At 42.7% G+C, this 12,816-nt stretch overlaps 1 protein-coding gene across 3 annotated transcripts in view; it reads left to right on the forward strand.

Annotated features, from left to right (window-relative positions):
• The window catches only part of CLIC5 (chloride intracellular channel 5), a 188,881-nt gene that overhangs the window by 30,110 nt on the left and 145,955 nt on the right, over nt 1–12,816 (forward strand). The window contains exon 1 of one of the 3 annotated variants that reach the window (XM_070418481.1): nt 7,078–7,695. The exons of the other annotated variants lie outside the window; for them this stretch is intronic. Coding sequence (XP_070274582.1) covers nt 7,150–7,695 — 546 coding nt within the window. The 5' untranslated portion in view covers nt 7,078–7,149. Of the gene's footprint in view, nt 1–7,077; nt 7,696–12,816 lie in introns of those variants that run through there. 3 annotated transcript variants of the gene reach the window in all.

Genomic DNA, 12,816 nt, shown 5'->3' on the forward strand with positions numbered 1-12,816 from the left:
ACAAAGGGATGATTAACCTCCTGGGCGGGACAGAGTGGGACAGTGTGAGATGTCATCATGCTGTTCAGAGAGACACACATTTAAAACTTAGGAATTACTTATTTTTGGAATTTTCCATTTACTGTTTTCAGACCATGGTTGACTTCGAGTAACTGAACCATGGAAAGCAAAACCGTGGAAAGCAAAACCGTGGATGAGAGGGGATTACTGTAGTTCCAATTGAGAGCCAGCCAGGCACTGCGATAAATAAGCTTCTTACCTACTCTATTCAAGTAAATCCTTCAATAATAGAAACTATTATTCTCATTTGACATAGAAGCCAACTGAGAACTATGAAGAAGACAGAAGGTGAGAAATAGATCTTCCCTGAGAAGTGAAAAATGAGTTTTTACCATTAGCCATTCATTCCTTTAGGTCAGCCTTTGCATTTTTTGAAATGAAAATATTACTGAGTGGGTAAGTTATTAGCTTGTTGAGAGTAAGTAGCTCCTGAGAGGAGAGAAGCAGTGATGAGGGAAAGGGTGAGGTGAAGAGAAGAGGGCGGAAAAGCAAGTGGAGGTACTGGCACTGGAGAGAAACTTGCCCTTTAAAATAACTCACTAGTCTTTCCCCTCTCTGTAACTGTTTTCTTCCCCTTCAGAGGCCAAACATTCATGATGATTTTCCTGGAGCCAGGCTAGAGGGTCATGTTTGAAGTCACAGGTTTACCAAGTTCAGCAGGGCCCAGTCAATCATTCCAGGACCTGGTGTAGGGTAGGGCCTCACTACCTCTTCCTGTCCTAGGAGCCTATGTTATGAGGATGTTCAGATTGGCTGGAATGAACTAATATTGAACTCAAGTGACCACTTCTAGCGATAGTCAAGTATTTGAGCTCAGAAGGAAATTTAGACCTATAACTTTCTTCACCCCCTCACCTGGAATTGTTGAACAGATTCCAAGCCTTTTCAAACAGCCATGTTTGACCTATCTTCTTTCCCCCTTCTTCATCATCAGCAAACCACAGATAAAAACAACTGTGAGGAGGGAGATCCACGCAGAACAAGGCGCATGGCTTGCTCCCAGTCTCAGGGGCTCTTGCTGGGCTCATCTTCTCTGGGAGCTAAGCCATTCCCATGCTTTAAAGATCAAGCCATTCAGAGATACAGCTTCTGTTTGGAAATCATGACCACTGGGTCTTCAGTGTCCCAAAAGTGTCATCAGGGGGTCACCAAATCTGAACAGAAATGCAATAAGATGGAGAACATCATGTTCATTAAAATTCTCTCCAGGGAGGACACTGGGTTTGTTCCAAAGAAGTTCTTGGAAAGTTTATTTGGGAAGGAAGGTGAAAAGATGCCTCCCATGGACCAAGTGTGAATGGAGTGTGTCTGAAAAAGGTTCTGTGGGAGAAACTGGAAGAACTGATGGTTCCTCTCAAAATGGGAGAAAGGAAGGGAGAGAGGAGGTGAGAGGAATTTGGGGTGGGGCCAGTGAAATGGTGCTGCTTGATATGACTGCTCCCTCTGACCCCCAAATCTTCATTAAAGCTATGAAATTATTTTGGGAGTGAGTAGATTTCTTTTTGCATAGAAACATGAAAAAATGGCATTTTGCCCCTGAATGATACATCGATGGACTCAGATTCAGAGACAATAATGAGGAAGAATTTTGTGAAACTGGGGATTTTAAGGCCTATTTCCTCAAGTGTATAAGGATTGGGAGACCCTGGAAAAAGCCTGCGTTATAGAAAGTGATTTAAGATACCATTTTTAATGATACTGTTGATGGTCATCTCCAAGTGGCCAGGATGTTGCTGGGCTTAATGCAAATTCCTCAGCCTGATGGTTGTATTTCAGGGACTAGTGGGTTGGGTTTAACTATCACTTAATAACAGTAACCTAAGAAATTGTGCTCCCAGAGGAGGAAGTCTAAGTCAGCTATTAACATGGGACATTCCTTGCCCGTGGACTGTAGATGTGATCCTTAAAATCTTTTGCTCAAGTACTCATTAAAAGGATTATTAGAAATCATGCAACCTTTGATATGTTTTAAAGTTGACATAATTATATGAAATCATTTAGTTTACACTCTTTCATGTCTGGCATCTTTCACTCAGCATATTGTCTATGAGATTCATTTTGTTGTCTGTATCAGTAGCACATCTCAAAATAAATTTCAATAGAATAAGGTCATAAAGACTATGTTCTCCGACCTTAGTAAAATTAAGCTAAAAATTAATAACAAAAGGGTAACTATATAATCTTCAACTATTGAAAATTAACCAATACATTTCTAAATAACTCACAAACAAAGGGAAGAACAAGCAAAATGAGAAGTATTTTGAGCTGGATGAGAAAGTAAAACATATCAAAACTTGTGGGATACAGATGAAGCTATACTTAGAGAAAATTAATAGTCTTAAAATACATATGTTGGAAATACACCAATGATTATCTTAGGGAAGAAAAACAGCAAAGTAAAACCAAAGAGAGAAGAAAAATGAAATAATAAAGATAAGAGCAGGAATCAATGACATTGCAAAGAAATATACAATAGAGATTATTAACAACGCCACAGATTCTCTAAAATAATAAGTAGAAGTGGTAAATTCCTAACAAGACTCATCAAAATAAAAAGACGTACAAATCACTGATATTGGATTTGAAAAAAGGGGCATTGCCTTAGTTCCTACAAGCATCACATGAACATATTATGAGGATATTATCTTAACTGGCTTATTATGTCGGCTTTGGACTGTGAAGAGTTTATACTTATCAACCCAAGCAAGTATTCAAGTTAATTTGCCAGTTATTTATTTATTTTATTTAAATCAATAAACTGGCAGTTCAATTGCTAAACTGCTGTTTTGTTTTATTTGTAGTTTACTTAGAGTGACCCAGTTCTATAGTGTATGAAAAACCTTGGGCAAACTAACCAAATTGAGTCTTTATACATGCAAAGCAGAAGACCAGAAATTGGCCCCAAACTGTCCCAGACAATGGGCAGGTCTGCTCTAAGTCCCATTTGGATCCTTTCTGTTGAATTACTAATTTGTAAATTTCTTGAGTTGTATGTGCAGATAAGATCCCCTCTTATGCATCTTTATATCCTGCATATAGTAGAATGAGTAGAATTTTGCCCAGTAGAGGCACCATATATACAAAAGCATAGAGGCAAGAAATGGCATAGTGTTCAGGGATGCGCACCTTTCCTGATTATAGAGAAGGTATTTGGGGGAGAGTTGAGGGGAGAAGCTGGTTGGACAAAGAGGCTGGGTCCCAACTGTGAACGCTCTTGGAACAGACATCTTCCAGTATAAACTTGGGCCCACTGGAGGTTTCCAAACATGGGTATGACAGCAGGCTTGTAATCCCAAAAGCACAAAGCAGTCTTAGAACTTCTCCAACTAATGAATACATGTCTTATTTCCTTTCCTGGATTATAAGCAACAGACATATGGAGCCCTCAAAATATTTTTGATTGATAAATTGGTTGGTGAACTCTTCCTTTCACAAGTAAACAAGCCAACTTGCTTTATACAAAGTTCTGTGGAAGATCCACTTATCAGTTCTCTTCCTGCAGGAGTTTATAATAGAGTGAGGAGATGAGATTATGATTATACATATAATGTGGAAAGACGCTAGACCAGGAATAAGAGGACATGAATTCTAGATACACCTCCTCCATTTTTCTTGTTTATAAAACAAATATTTAATAGGCACCTATTATATGTCATGTCTGCTAGACTTTAGGTATACAGTGATGGGCAAATGGACATGGGCTTTGTTCTCATGAAACTTACATGTCCAGTGGAGGGCAAAGATATCAAATCATTATAAAAAGTCATTGAACAGCCTGACCGGTTTGGCTCAGTAGATGGAGCATCGGCTTGCAGACTGAAGGGTCCCAGGTTCGATTCCGGTCAAAGGCATGTACCTTGGTTGCGGCACATCCCCAGTAGTTAGTGTGCAGGAAGCAGCTGAATTGATGTTTCTCTCTTATCAGTGTTTCTAACTCTCTATCCCTCTCCCTTTCTCTGTGTAAAAAAATCAATAAAATATATATTTTAAAAAGTCATTGAACAAATATGTATTGAGTATCTAATATAGGTCAGGTGCTTCAGACCATGATGAAAAAGCAGACAGAAATCTGTGCCCATTAGGGGTTTATATAGAAGTGTGAGAAGGCAGAATGTAAACTCTGGACATAATAAATAAGTACTGAATGTGTATATATCTCACACACATTGATGGGTGTTAGGGAAAGAGTAACAAAAACTCAGGCAGGGTTTTCAGTAATGAGGAGGGGATAACAGGTAGGAGTTGAGATAGGTTGTCATATTAAACAAAACAGCAGAGTGGCGTCACTGAGAAGAGGAGGTATAAGAAAAAACTTAGAGGAGTCTGGGGAATTGACTATGCGGATATCCATGGAAAATGTATTCTGAGCAGGGGGAACAGCCAATACAAAGATCCTAATATGGGAGCATTCTGGAATGTTCCAGGCATAGCAAGGAGGCCAGGTCATCTGAAGCCGGGGAAGCAAGGGGGAGAAAAACAGGCATGGAGGAGCTGGTGTAGATTTTCTAGGGCCTTGTGGGTCATTGTAAGGAATTTGGCTTTTACTGAGAGAAATGGGGAGCCATTGCAGGGAGTTAAGCAGGAGTGGAATGACCTGACTTGCATTGTAACAGGATGACTAGTTTCATGTTACAGCCAGTAACTGAATCATGACGGGTGTGTCCTGAGAAGGGAATAAAGGGGACTCATTTGATAAAATGTCTGTGTGCTTTTGGGCCCTTAGTTTCACCAGCCCTGGTGCCCCACTAGGTCATCACCACGGTGAGGACTTCGTAGCAGGTTGTGTGCACATGCACAGGCTGTAGAAAATTATTCTTTGGTAACAATGCAGAATGGCATATAATCCAGTGCCTGATGTTGTGCTTGGCCGGTGTGGCTCAGTTGGTTGAGTGTCGTCCCATGCACCATTAAGTTGCAGGTTCCATTCCAGGGCACGTGCCCCGGTTGCAGGCTTGATCCCTAGTAGGGGGTGTGCAGGAGGCAGCCAATCCATGTTTCTCTTTCATTGATGTTTCTGTCTCCTTCTCCCTTCCTCTCTCTGAAATCAATAAATACATTTTTTTAAAAAAAGAACAATGTCATTGGGCCCGAGATTCACTCCTTTGGTGGGAGCATTGTTCTGTGCACCAAAAGGTTGCTGGCCGGATCCCAGTCAGGATGTGTACTGGAGGCAACTCACACTGGTGTTTCTCTCAGTCTCTCGCCCTTCCCCTCTCTCTAAAATCAATGAACATGTACTCAGGTGAGGATTAAAAAGAAAAAACAATATTACACAAAAGGGATGGAAATTGGTTCTTGGGGAACAAAAATCTCTCTCTATGTATAAAGCACAGATTACATACGTTACATAAACAGATATCTAGTATATTTGCAGTATTTTAAATTCATGGGGAAAATATCTAGAAAGGATTTTGGGGGCGTCATGTGGGGGGCGATAAGGGTGTGATCATGAAAAAAATTGGAAAATGCTGACTTAAAGGAAGGGTGAGAGCAGCAGGAAGGTCGCCGAGCTGGATGTTAGGAAGCTGCAGCTGAAATCAGCTCATTAGCTCTGTGCGTACTTGGACCACTCGCTTCCGCTTTCAAGGTTTCAGGCTCTTCTCAAATATGAAATAAAATGTGAGGCTGAATGGGCTCTTGGGTCTTCTCCAGTGCTAACATTATGTGGAGGAATTGAGCTGGGGCTTCCATCAGTTACAAACACCTGGTTCTGGAACCGGTGGTAATTTATCAGGTATTTGGACCCATCAAACCTCAGTTTTCAATAAGATGAGGGACTGGTGTCAATGGTCTGCTTCTGGCATTTCTCCCCTTATCTATTCTTTGAGTTAGAATTCTATATTCTTTGTCAGAATTCTAGAATTCCCAAAATCCATAATTCTAGTTCATTCCGCAAGATCTCTGGATACAATATTGAAGCTAAGAGTACAACAGAGTTTTGTCACACTGTTCACCAAATGCTTTGAAACCTGTCAACTGGAGTTGCATTGCTTCTCAATTTTCACATGATTTCAAGATATTAAAGACCTTTTACAGTTCATCTGGGTCGTCACTTCAAAGGGAAAGATGCATGTGTTGTGGTGATGAGAAGTAGGAATTAGCAGAACAGAGCAGCAGATTGAAAAACGAAGAGCCTGTATATGACATCTGCATAAGACATCTCCTAGGCAAATTTGCACACAGTTCTTTGCTGCTTATCCCAGACCTGGGCCAGTTGCGAGAAGTAAACCTTGAATAGTTTATTCTGTGACCATTAGGGTTTTAGTCTATCTTCCTGGGCTTCCTACTACTACTTCGTAGTCCCTTAATAAGAGAGAACTTATCTTCTAACTCACCTGTTTAGTGCTCAGTTCAGTATCCTGTTTATAATAAAATCTTAGTGAATGTTTGCTGACTGTGATGATCACCCAGATTGAGGAGGGAAAAATAAAACCCGAAGCCATAAATCTTGGAGCCCCTTCTTTTTGGTGGTCGTACTGATGTGCCTGTAGCCCAGAGCATTATCTTTTTTTCTTCTGCCATTTGATCACCTAGTGCTATTTCCAGATAAGAAATGCCAATAGAGTTTAGTACCCAACTGGAGTACACATAACTCATTTATCATTGGGTATCCATACTCAATTGTTTTGTTTTGAATTCAGCTGTAAATAGATATTACCGTTGTGAAGAACTGAATTGCAGGACCGTCTTGACTGTTGTCAACATTTGAGGGCAATTGGGAGGAGGAGCTTCTATTAGTGACAAGTAGTGAAATATTCAGAATTTTAATGTGGACATGGAAGAAATTCAATTCAACCTCTAGTAGATCCAAAGAATTGAAATTACTGGCAATAAGGAAAACCTCAGAGTGTAGTTGAAGTGCCCTTAGGGATGAAAGAGTTAACTGAGTGTGTAAGCTTTATCTTGTGGCCAATGGACTTGTGCTTTGCTGAGTAAAGTCTCCGGTAAATGATTGTTAGAGACCTGTCATCGATAGTGGCTGCTAGTTTCTGTGTTTCAAAAGCCTGTTGACTCTTCTGCAAGGGAGTGCAGCATCCTCTATCTCTTTACCCACTTGGGTTCTACTCAGATCTGCTTGCAAAAGGATCCATGAGCTACGAAAACATGAATGATGAAGACTATAGCACCACTTATGACACCATCCAAACAGAGACGGTGTATGAAGTTCCAGACCAGCCAGCAGAAAATGAAGGTCCCCTTTATCATAACATCCATGAAGACTTGAGCTCAGAAAACAATTTATATGCCACTGAGCTGGAAACCCATGACTATGATTCTGTATCAGCTTATGCTGTCGGGAGTGAGGAAAATAGCTTGGCTTTTTCCCAACCAGATGAAGAAGGCTACTTCCCGTTTCTTGCGATATGTCCTCCGGCCCCGTATCCTCAACCAGGTGAGCCCCAGGATGATGGGAACATCTCAATGGAAGAATTATACTCACCAGTTCAGGACCAGGAGACGACCCCAGAAGAGCCACAGGAGAACAGACGCATGATGGAGGGGAACCTGCCTTCTCCTTCAAGCTTCACCGTCCAGACGAGCAGTGAATATTCCCTCACCGGCTATTCTGCTGCCAATGATTTAGAAGAAGACGAATCAGCTTCCACAAACCCTGAGATCTTCCTCTTCGTGAAGGTAAGGCTGCCTTGGACGGGCACACCTGCACTTGCAGGTGGCATAGTTGGTGCTTCATTTTGCTCTGAGTGACCAGGAAAGGATGCGTGGTGTCAGGGTCCTGGGATCTCACTATGTAGTCAAGAGGAAGGCTCATTAAATCCGTCATTCCAGGGTTCACCCGGGAAGGCTCAGAGTTGCAGGACTGGAATGTGAATGTAAAGCGAGTGTCTAATCATTGACTGCTGTATACGATGGGCAAAGCGTTGTTTAAGAGTTGACGTATGAGTGAGCGGAAATTGCTGCTGAAATCACTACCTTGTGACAGACCTGAAGTACATTCTCCCAGCTGGTAAATTTCCTTCAGCAGCATGATTTTCAAAAACAAAACCAAGGCTTGTGAGAGAAAGTCAAATCCGCTGGCCGGTGCTGGAGTTTCATTCTTAACGTTTCTAAGGTTACAGGTGCTTCAGATAAATGGTCAATAAATATTACCTCTGTCACTGAGCTTGCCCTTTTGGTACCAATCTAACTAAAATACCTGATTAAGTAAAACCATTGCTGTAGTAGTAAGACACCAATTATCAGTGTTAATGTGTAACGCTTATGATATTTAAGCAACGAACTTTGGCAATCTTTGTATCAGACTGGTATGTGATAAAGATTATGGCTATGAATATTATAAAAAACACTCCAGGAATTGATTAATTTAAATACGATGGAAAACATTTTTCCCAACAATCACCCCCCACAATATTCATATTTATATGTTTTTTACATATGAAGGCAACATATTAGTAATACTACTGTATATTTTTAAATATATTTTTATTAATTTCAGAGAGGAAGGGAAAGGGAGAGAGAGAGAAACATCAATGATGAGAGAGAATCATTGATCGGCTGCCTCCTGCATGCCCCCTACTGGGATCAAGCCCGCAACCGCAACCCAGGCATGTGCCCTGACCAGGAATTGAACCGTGACCTCCTGGTTCATAGGTTGACGCTCAACCACCGAGCCACACTGGTCAGGCAATAGTACTATTTTTTGCTAATAAAAATGATTACTCTACGAACCTACAATTCTCCAGTTTACAATAATTTCTCTTCTTTCTGGTTTCCAAGAAATCCTCTGGTGAAACACACTTTATTTACTAATTGAATGCATTGTTATTTTCTACTCTGTACTTTCCCCTGGTGGTTTTGTGTGTAAATTGTATCTCCTTTATTCTACCACAAGGTCTTTTTAAAAAGTAACTAGCAGAGTGTTTGACTCATATTTAGGTACCCAACAAACCTTCTTGTATTATACGGAGCATTTGTGGGGGAAAGGGAAAGACAGGGAGGACTCTTGCTGGGGATAAGGACCCGTATGTAATAACTTAATCAATAAAAAATTTTAAAAAAGAAAACAATGGGGTTCTGGAGACAGACTCCCACGTGGCTGAATTTGGTGAAAAGAGGAATGAGGCGAGTGCTGTGGGTGTTCTGGGGGGCAGAGACCTTGGAGCCGGGGGCCTTCCAGCCCCCATATCCACATCGCCGTTGCATCCATTTCCAAGAAAACCTCATTTTTTAAAAGTGAGGATGAGGCCTATTTGTTCTCAGGACAGAAGCACCCATGCAACAGGCAATCATCCTCATCATTGTCTTGGTACCAAGACAATTTTTTGTAAGTTTGGCAAAGTGTTGATTTCACCACAAATTAGCCTGTCACTGGTGTTGAACTAAACAGAAGTTGAAGGAAAAAGAGGTGCTGGCATCTCCAACCGGTACCAACAACAGGAAAAACAGCAGGAGAGCAACGTGTGATTCCTAAATTATTTATGATCCATGGTACCGTAAAGCAAATATTGGATTTATTACTTTTTATATTTATATTCTTTTAAAAAAATATGTTTCATTAATTATTTTTATTTCAGAGAGAAAAGGAGAGAGAGAGAGAGAGAGAGAGATAGAGACAGAGAGAGAGAGATGATGAGAGAAGATCATTGATGGGCTGCCTCCTGCACATCCCCCACTGGGGATTAAGCCTGTAGCCAGGGCATGTGCCCTGACCGGGAATCGAACTGTGACCTCCTGGTTTTTAGGTCAACACTTAACCGCTGAGCCACACCAGCTGGGCAGTTTACTTTTAAAAAACAAATAGAATTGAATTATGTTAACTAATATGTTACAAAATGCACCATAGACCTCAGCTCCTGTGTGTGGCCTCCTTTTTAAGGATATTCAGCAGAACTTGTAAGAAGAGGGGCAGTTAGAATCCCTGCTTCTATGCCCCTCATCCTCTCTGCAGATCTTTATTACGTTGCATATAAACATAATATATGAAAATGGGTAAAACAGGTTGTTCTGCTCGCGTGGAAGTGGAGTCTCCTCCTCTTCGCAAGACTGCAGCGCAGGGGAGCAAAGAATTTTCAGTAACTACCAGAGCTCACCCTGAGTGTAACCTGCTCAGGCTCCTCTTCCTCCCAGCAGCCCAGAGTGCATGTAGAACCCCCAAATATGATGGGGCTCAGGTGTGTGAGCCACCTCCCTAGTGGAACTTGTTACTGTACAGTCCTGGGGTTTCTTCTCCTGGGCTGTGCTAGTGTAGACCGTGTGGGCTGTGTCTACACCCTGTACTCATTTGCGTATGATGTTCCCACCGGTTCTGGCATCTCCAACTGATACTGGTGACAGGAAAAACAGCAGGAGAGCAATGTGTGATTCCTAAATTACACTGACCAGTCAGTGAAAATGTCACACAGGCTTGTAACTCTAGGTACTGAGGGTCAGCCATTTCAGGGTGTTGGCCAAATACTTGATTAAAACATTTATTATATTCAGCAGATAGTTATCATGATTTATTTATTTATCTTGATTTATTCATTCAGCAGATAGTTATCATGCCAGGCCCTGCGTTTACAACCATGAAGAAAACAAAGTCCTAACTCCCATGCACTTCATGTTATAGTGGCAGAGACAACTGATGGATAAATAAATAAGTAAATATCTATACTAGGGGCCCAGTTAACCAATTTGTGCACCTTGAAAGGAACTGTGGGCTGTGAGGCTGTGGTGGACACAGGGGCGGATCTTGCCCATCCTCCGTGCCCCTGCCCGGCCCCTCCCGCCACAGCCCCTGTCCCCTTTCTGCTGGCAGCTCTGCTCCTGCTGTTGCTGCTTGCATGTGCTGCCAGCGTGGAGCTATTGGGGCTGAAGCTAGCAGCGAGTGTGAGCAGCGACTGCTGCCCTGATCACCCCTCAGGAGCAGAGGGAGGTGGAGAAGCTCTCAGGGGCAATTGGGGCCAGCAGCCGACATTCTCACCCTCTGACAGCACCGATCGCTTGGTGCCAGCGCCAGGCACCGGCGGTGGGTGTGAGTGGCAGCTCCAGTGCCGACAGTGGGTGTGAGCAGGGCCAGTGCCAGCAGCAGGTGCAAGCGTCTGGCAGGACCGCAGCGCATGGGGCAAAGAATTTACAGTAACTACCAGAGGCTCGCCCTGATGACAACAAGCAAGGCCCTGCCTTGGTCTGGTGCCCCCGCTCACCTGCTCCACCATCCTGCAGCAGCCAATGCCCATCCTGTTCCGCGCTCTGCTGCCTGCTACCGATGCCTGCCATGTTCCGTGTGTGCCCTCTGGTGGTCAGCACACGTCATAGTGACCGATTGTTCAGTTGTTCAGTCGTTTGATTGTTCCACTGTTCGGTCTATTTGCATATTAGAGTTTGATAGATAGATAGATAGATAGATAGATAGATAGATATCCAATGGTAGCAGTGCCATAAAGAAGCATAAATCAGAATAATGAGTAGATTATTTTCCTATTGCTGCCTCAACAAACCACCACAACCTTAGTGGCTTAGTGGCTTGAGACAACACAAATCAATCTCTTACAGTCCTGGAGGCCAGAAATTAAACTGAGTTTTATGGAGCTAAAATCAAGGAGTTGGCAGGGCTGTGTTCTGGGAGCTCCAGGGGAGAATCTGCTCCTTTCCCTCCTCTCCCTGCTGGGGCCTACCTCCTCCTCACTTGCCCACAGCACAGCATCTCCCCACCCCCTCCTGCTTCCATCTGACCTGACCCTCCTGGGACCCTGTCATAAGGAGCTGGTGACTAGTTTGGGCCAACCAAGATCATCCAGGGCAACCTTCCCATTTTAAGAGTCTTAATTTAATCACATCTGCAAAGTCCTTCTGCCACAAAACGTAACATTCATGGATCCCGAGAATTAGGACATGGGTGAGTTTGGGAGTCTTCATTCATCTTCCCACAATGGGACTGAGTGCTGCTGTGTAAGGGAATAAGGAGCAGCGTGCCTGGACTGGGGCGAGGGAGGGAGGTGAGGTGGCAGCAGATGAGGCTGGAGAGGTGGAGGTGGGCACAGGTCAGACAGTGAGGCTGGGAACTAGGAGGGCAGTCTTTCATGGCAAACTAGGGAACTTGGATTTCATCCTTAAAAGTAATAGGATGTGTGGAGGAGGATATCATGAGCAAAGCAATGTGTAAGGTGATCGATAAGCCAATTAGAATTTCCATCTACCCTGTAGAGCAGGACCATACAGACATCCACCAAGCTTCCTTTCTAGATTAGCCCAGGTATGTTTAGATCTACATGCATTGTGTATTAAAAAAATGTGCATTAAGTTATTTTTCATTCAACTGTCTGGATAGGGCCAAATAGATCTTTGGCTTCATACAGACAAATTTCTGGAAAAAAGTTAGTAAGTATGATATTGATTTGTGTATTGTGTGTTTGTATATCTAGTTACTTATATTGGGGGGACATATGGATTCAACACAAAGTTTGGGTTGAGGTTGTGTCAATATAGTTTCCAATAAAAATGTTCATGTGGCTGGCCCACCTGGATGGACTACTTGGAAGTTGCACATTTAGGTGTTTGGAAATAGCTGGAGCCCTGAAAGGCTCTTCCTATTCCACGGTCGCTAGGAACACCTGCTCTAATGTCAGTCATAAGGACATGTGAACGCACGTCCTTGGAACCATTTGTGAGCAGAAGCAAGTCTGAGCCTACGGCATGTGCCCCATTGTCCTTTCTCGGAATCAAGGGAGTACACAAAAATGGAACAATGAGCAGGTTTGAACAAAGATTTCTATTCTTGTCACTTTTCTTTTTAATTAGGGTGCTGGGAACACCATC

This window comes from Myotis yumanensis, unplaced genomic scaffold, assembly GCF_028538775.1.
Source record: "Myotis yumanensis isolate MYYU_CA2020_CCGP unplaced genomic scaffold, mMyoYum1.0.hap1 SCAF_6, whole genome shotgun sequence".
NCBI lineage: Eukaryota > Metazoa > Chordata > Mammalia > Chiroptera > Vespertilionidae > Myotis > Myotis yumanensis.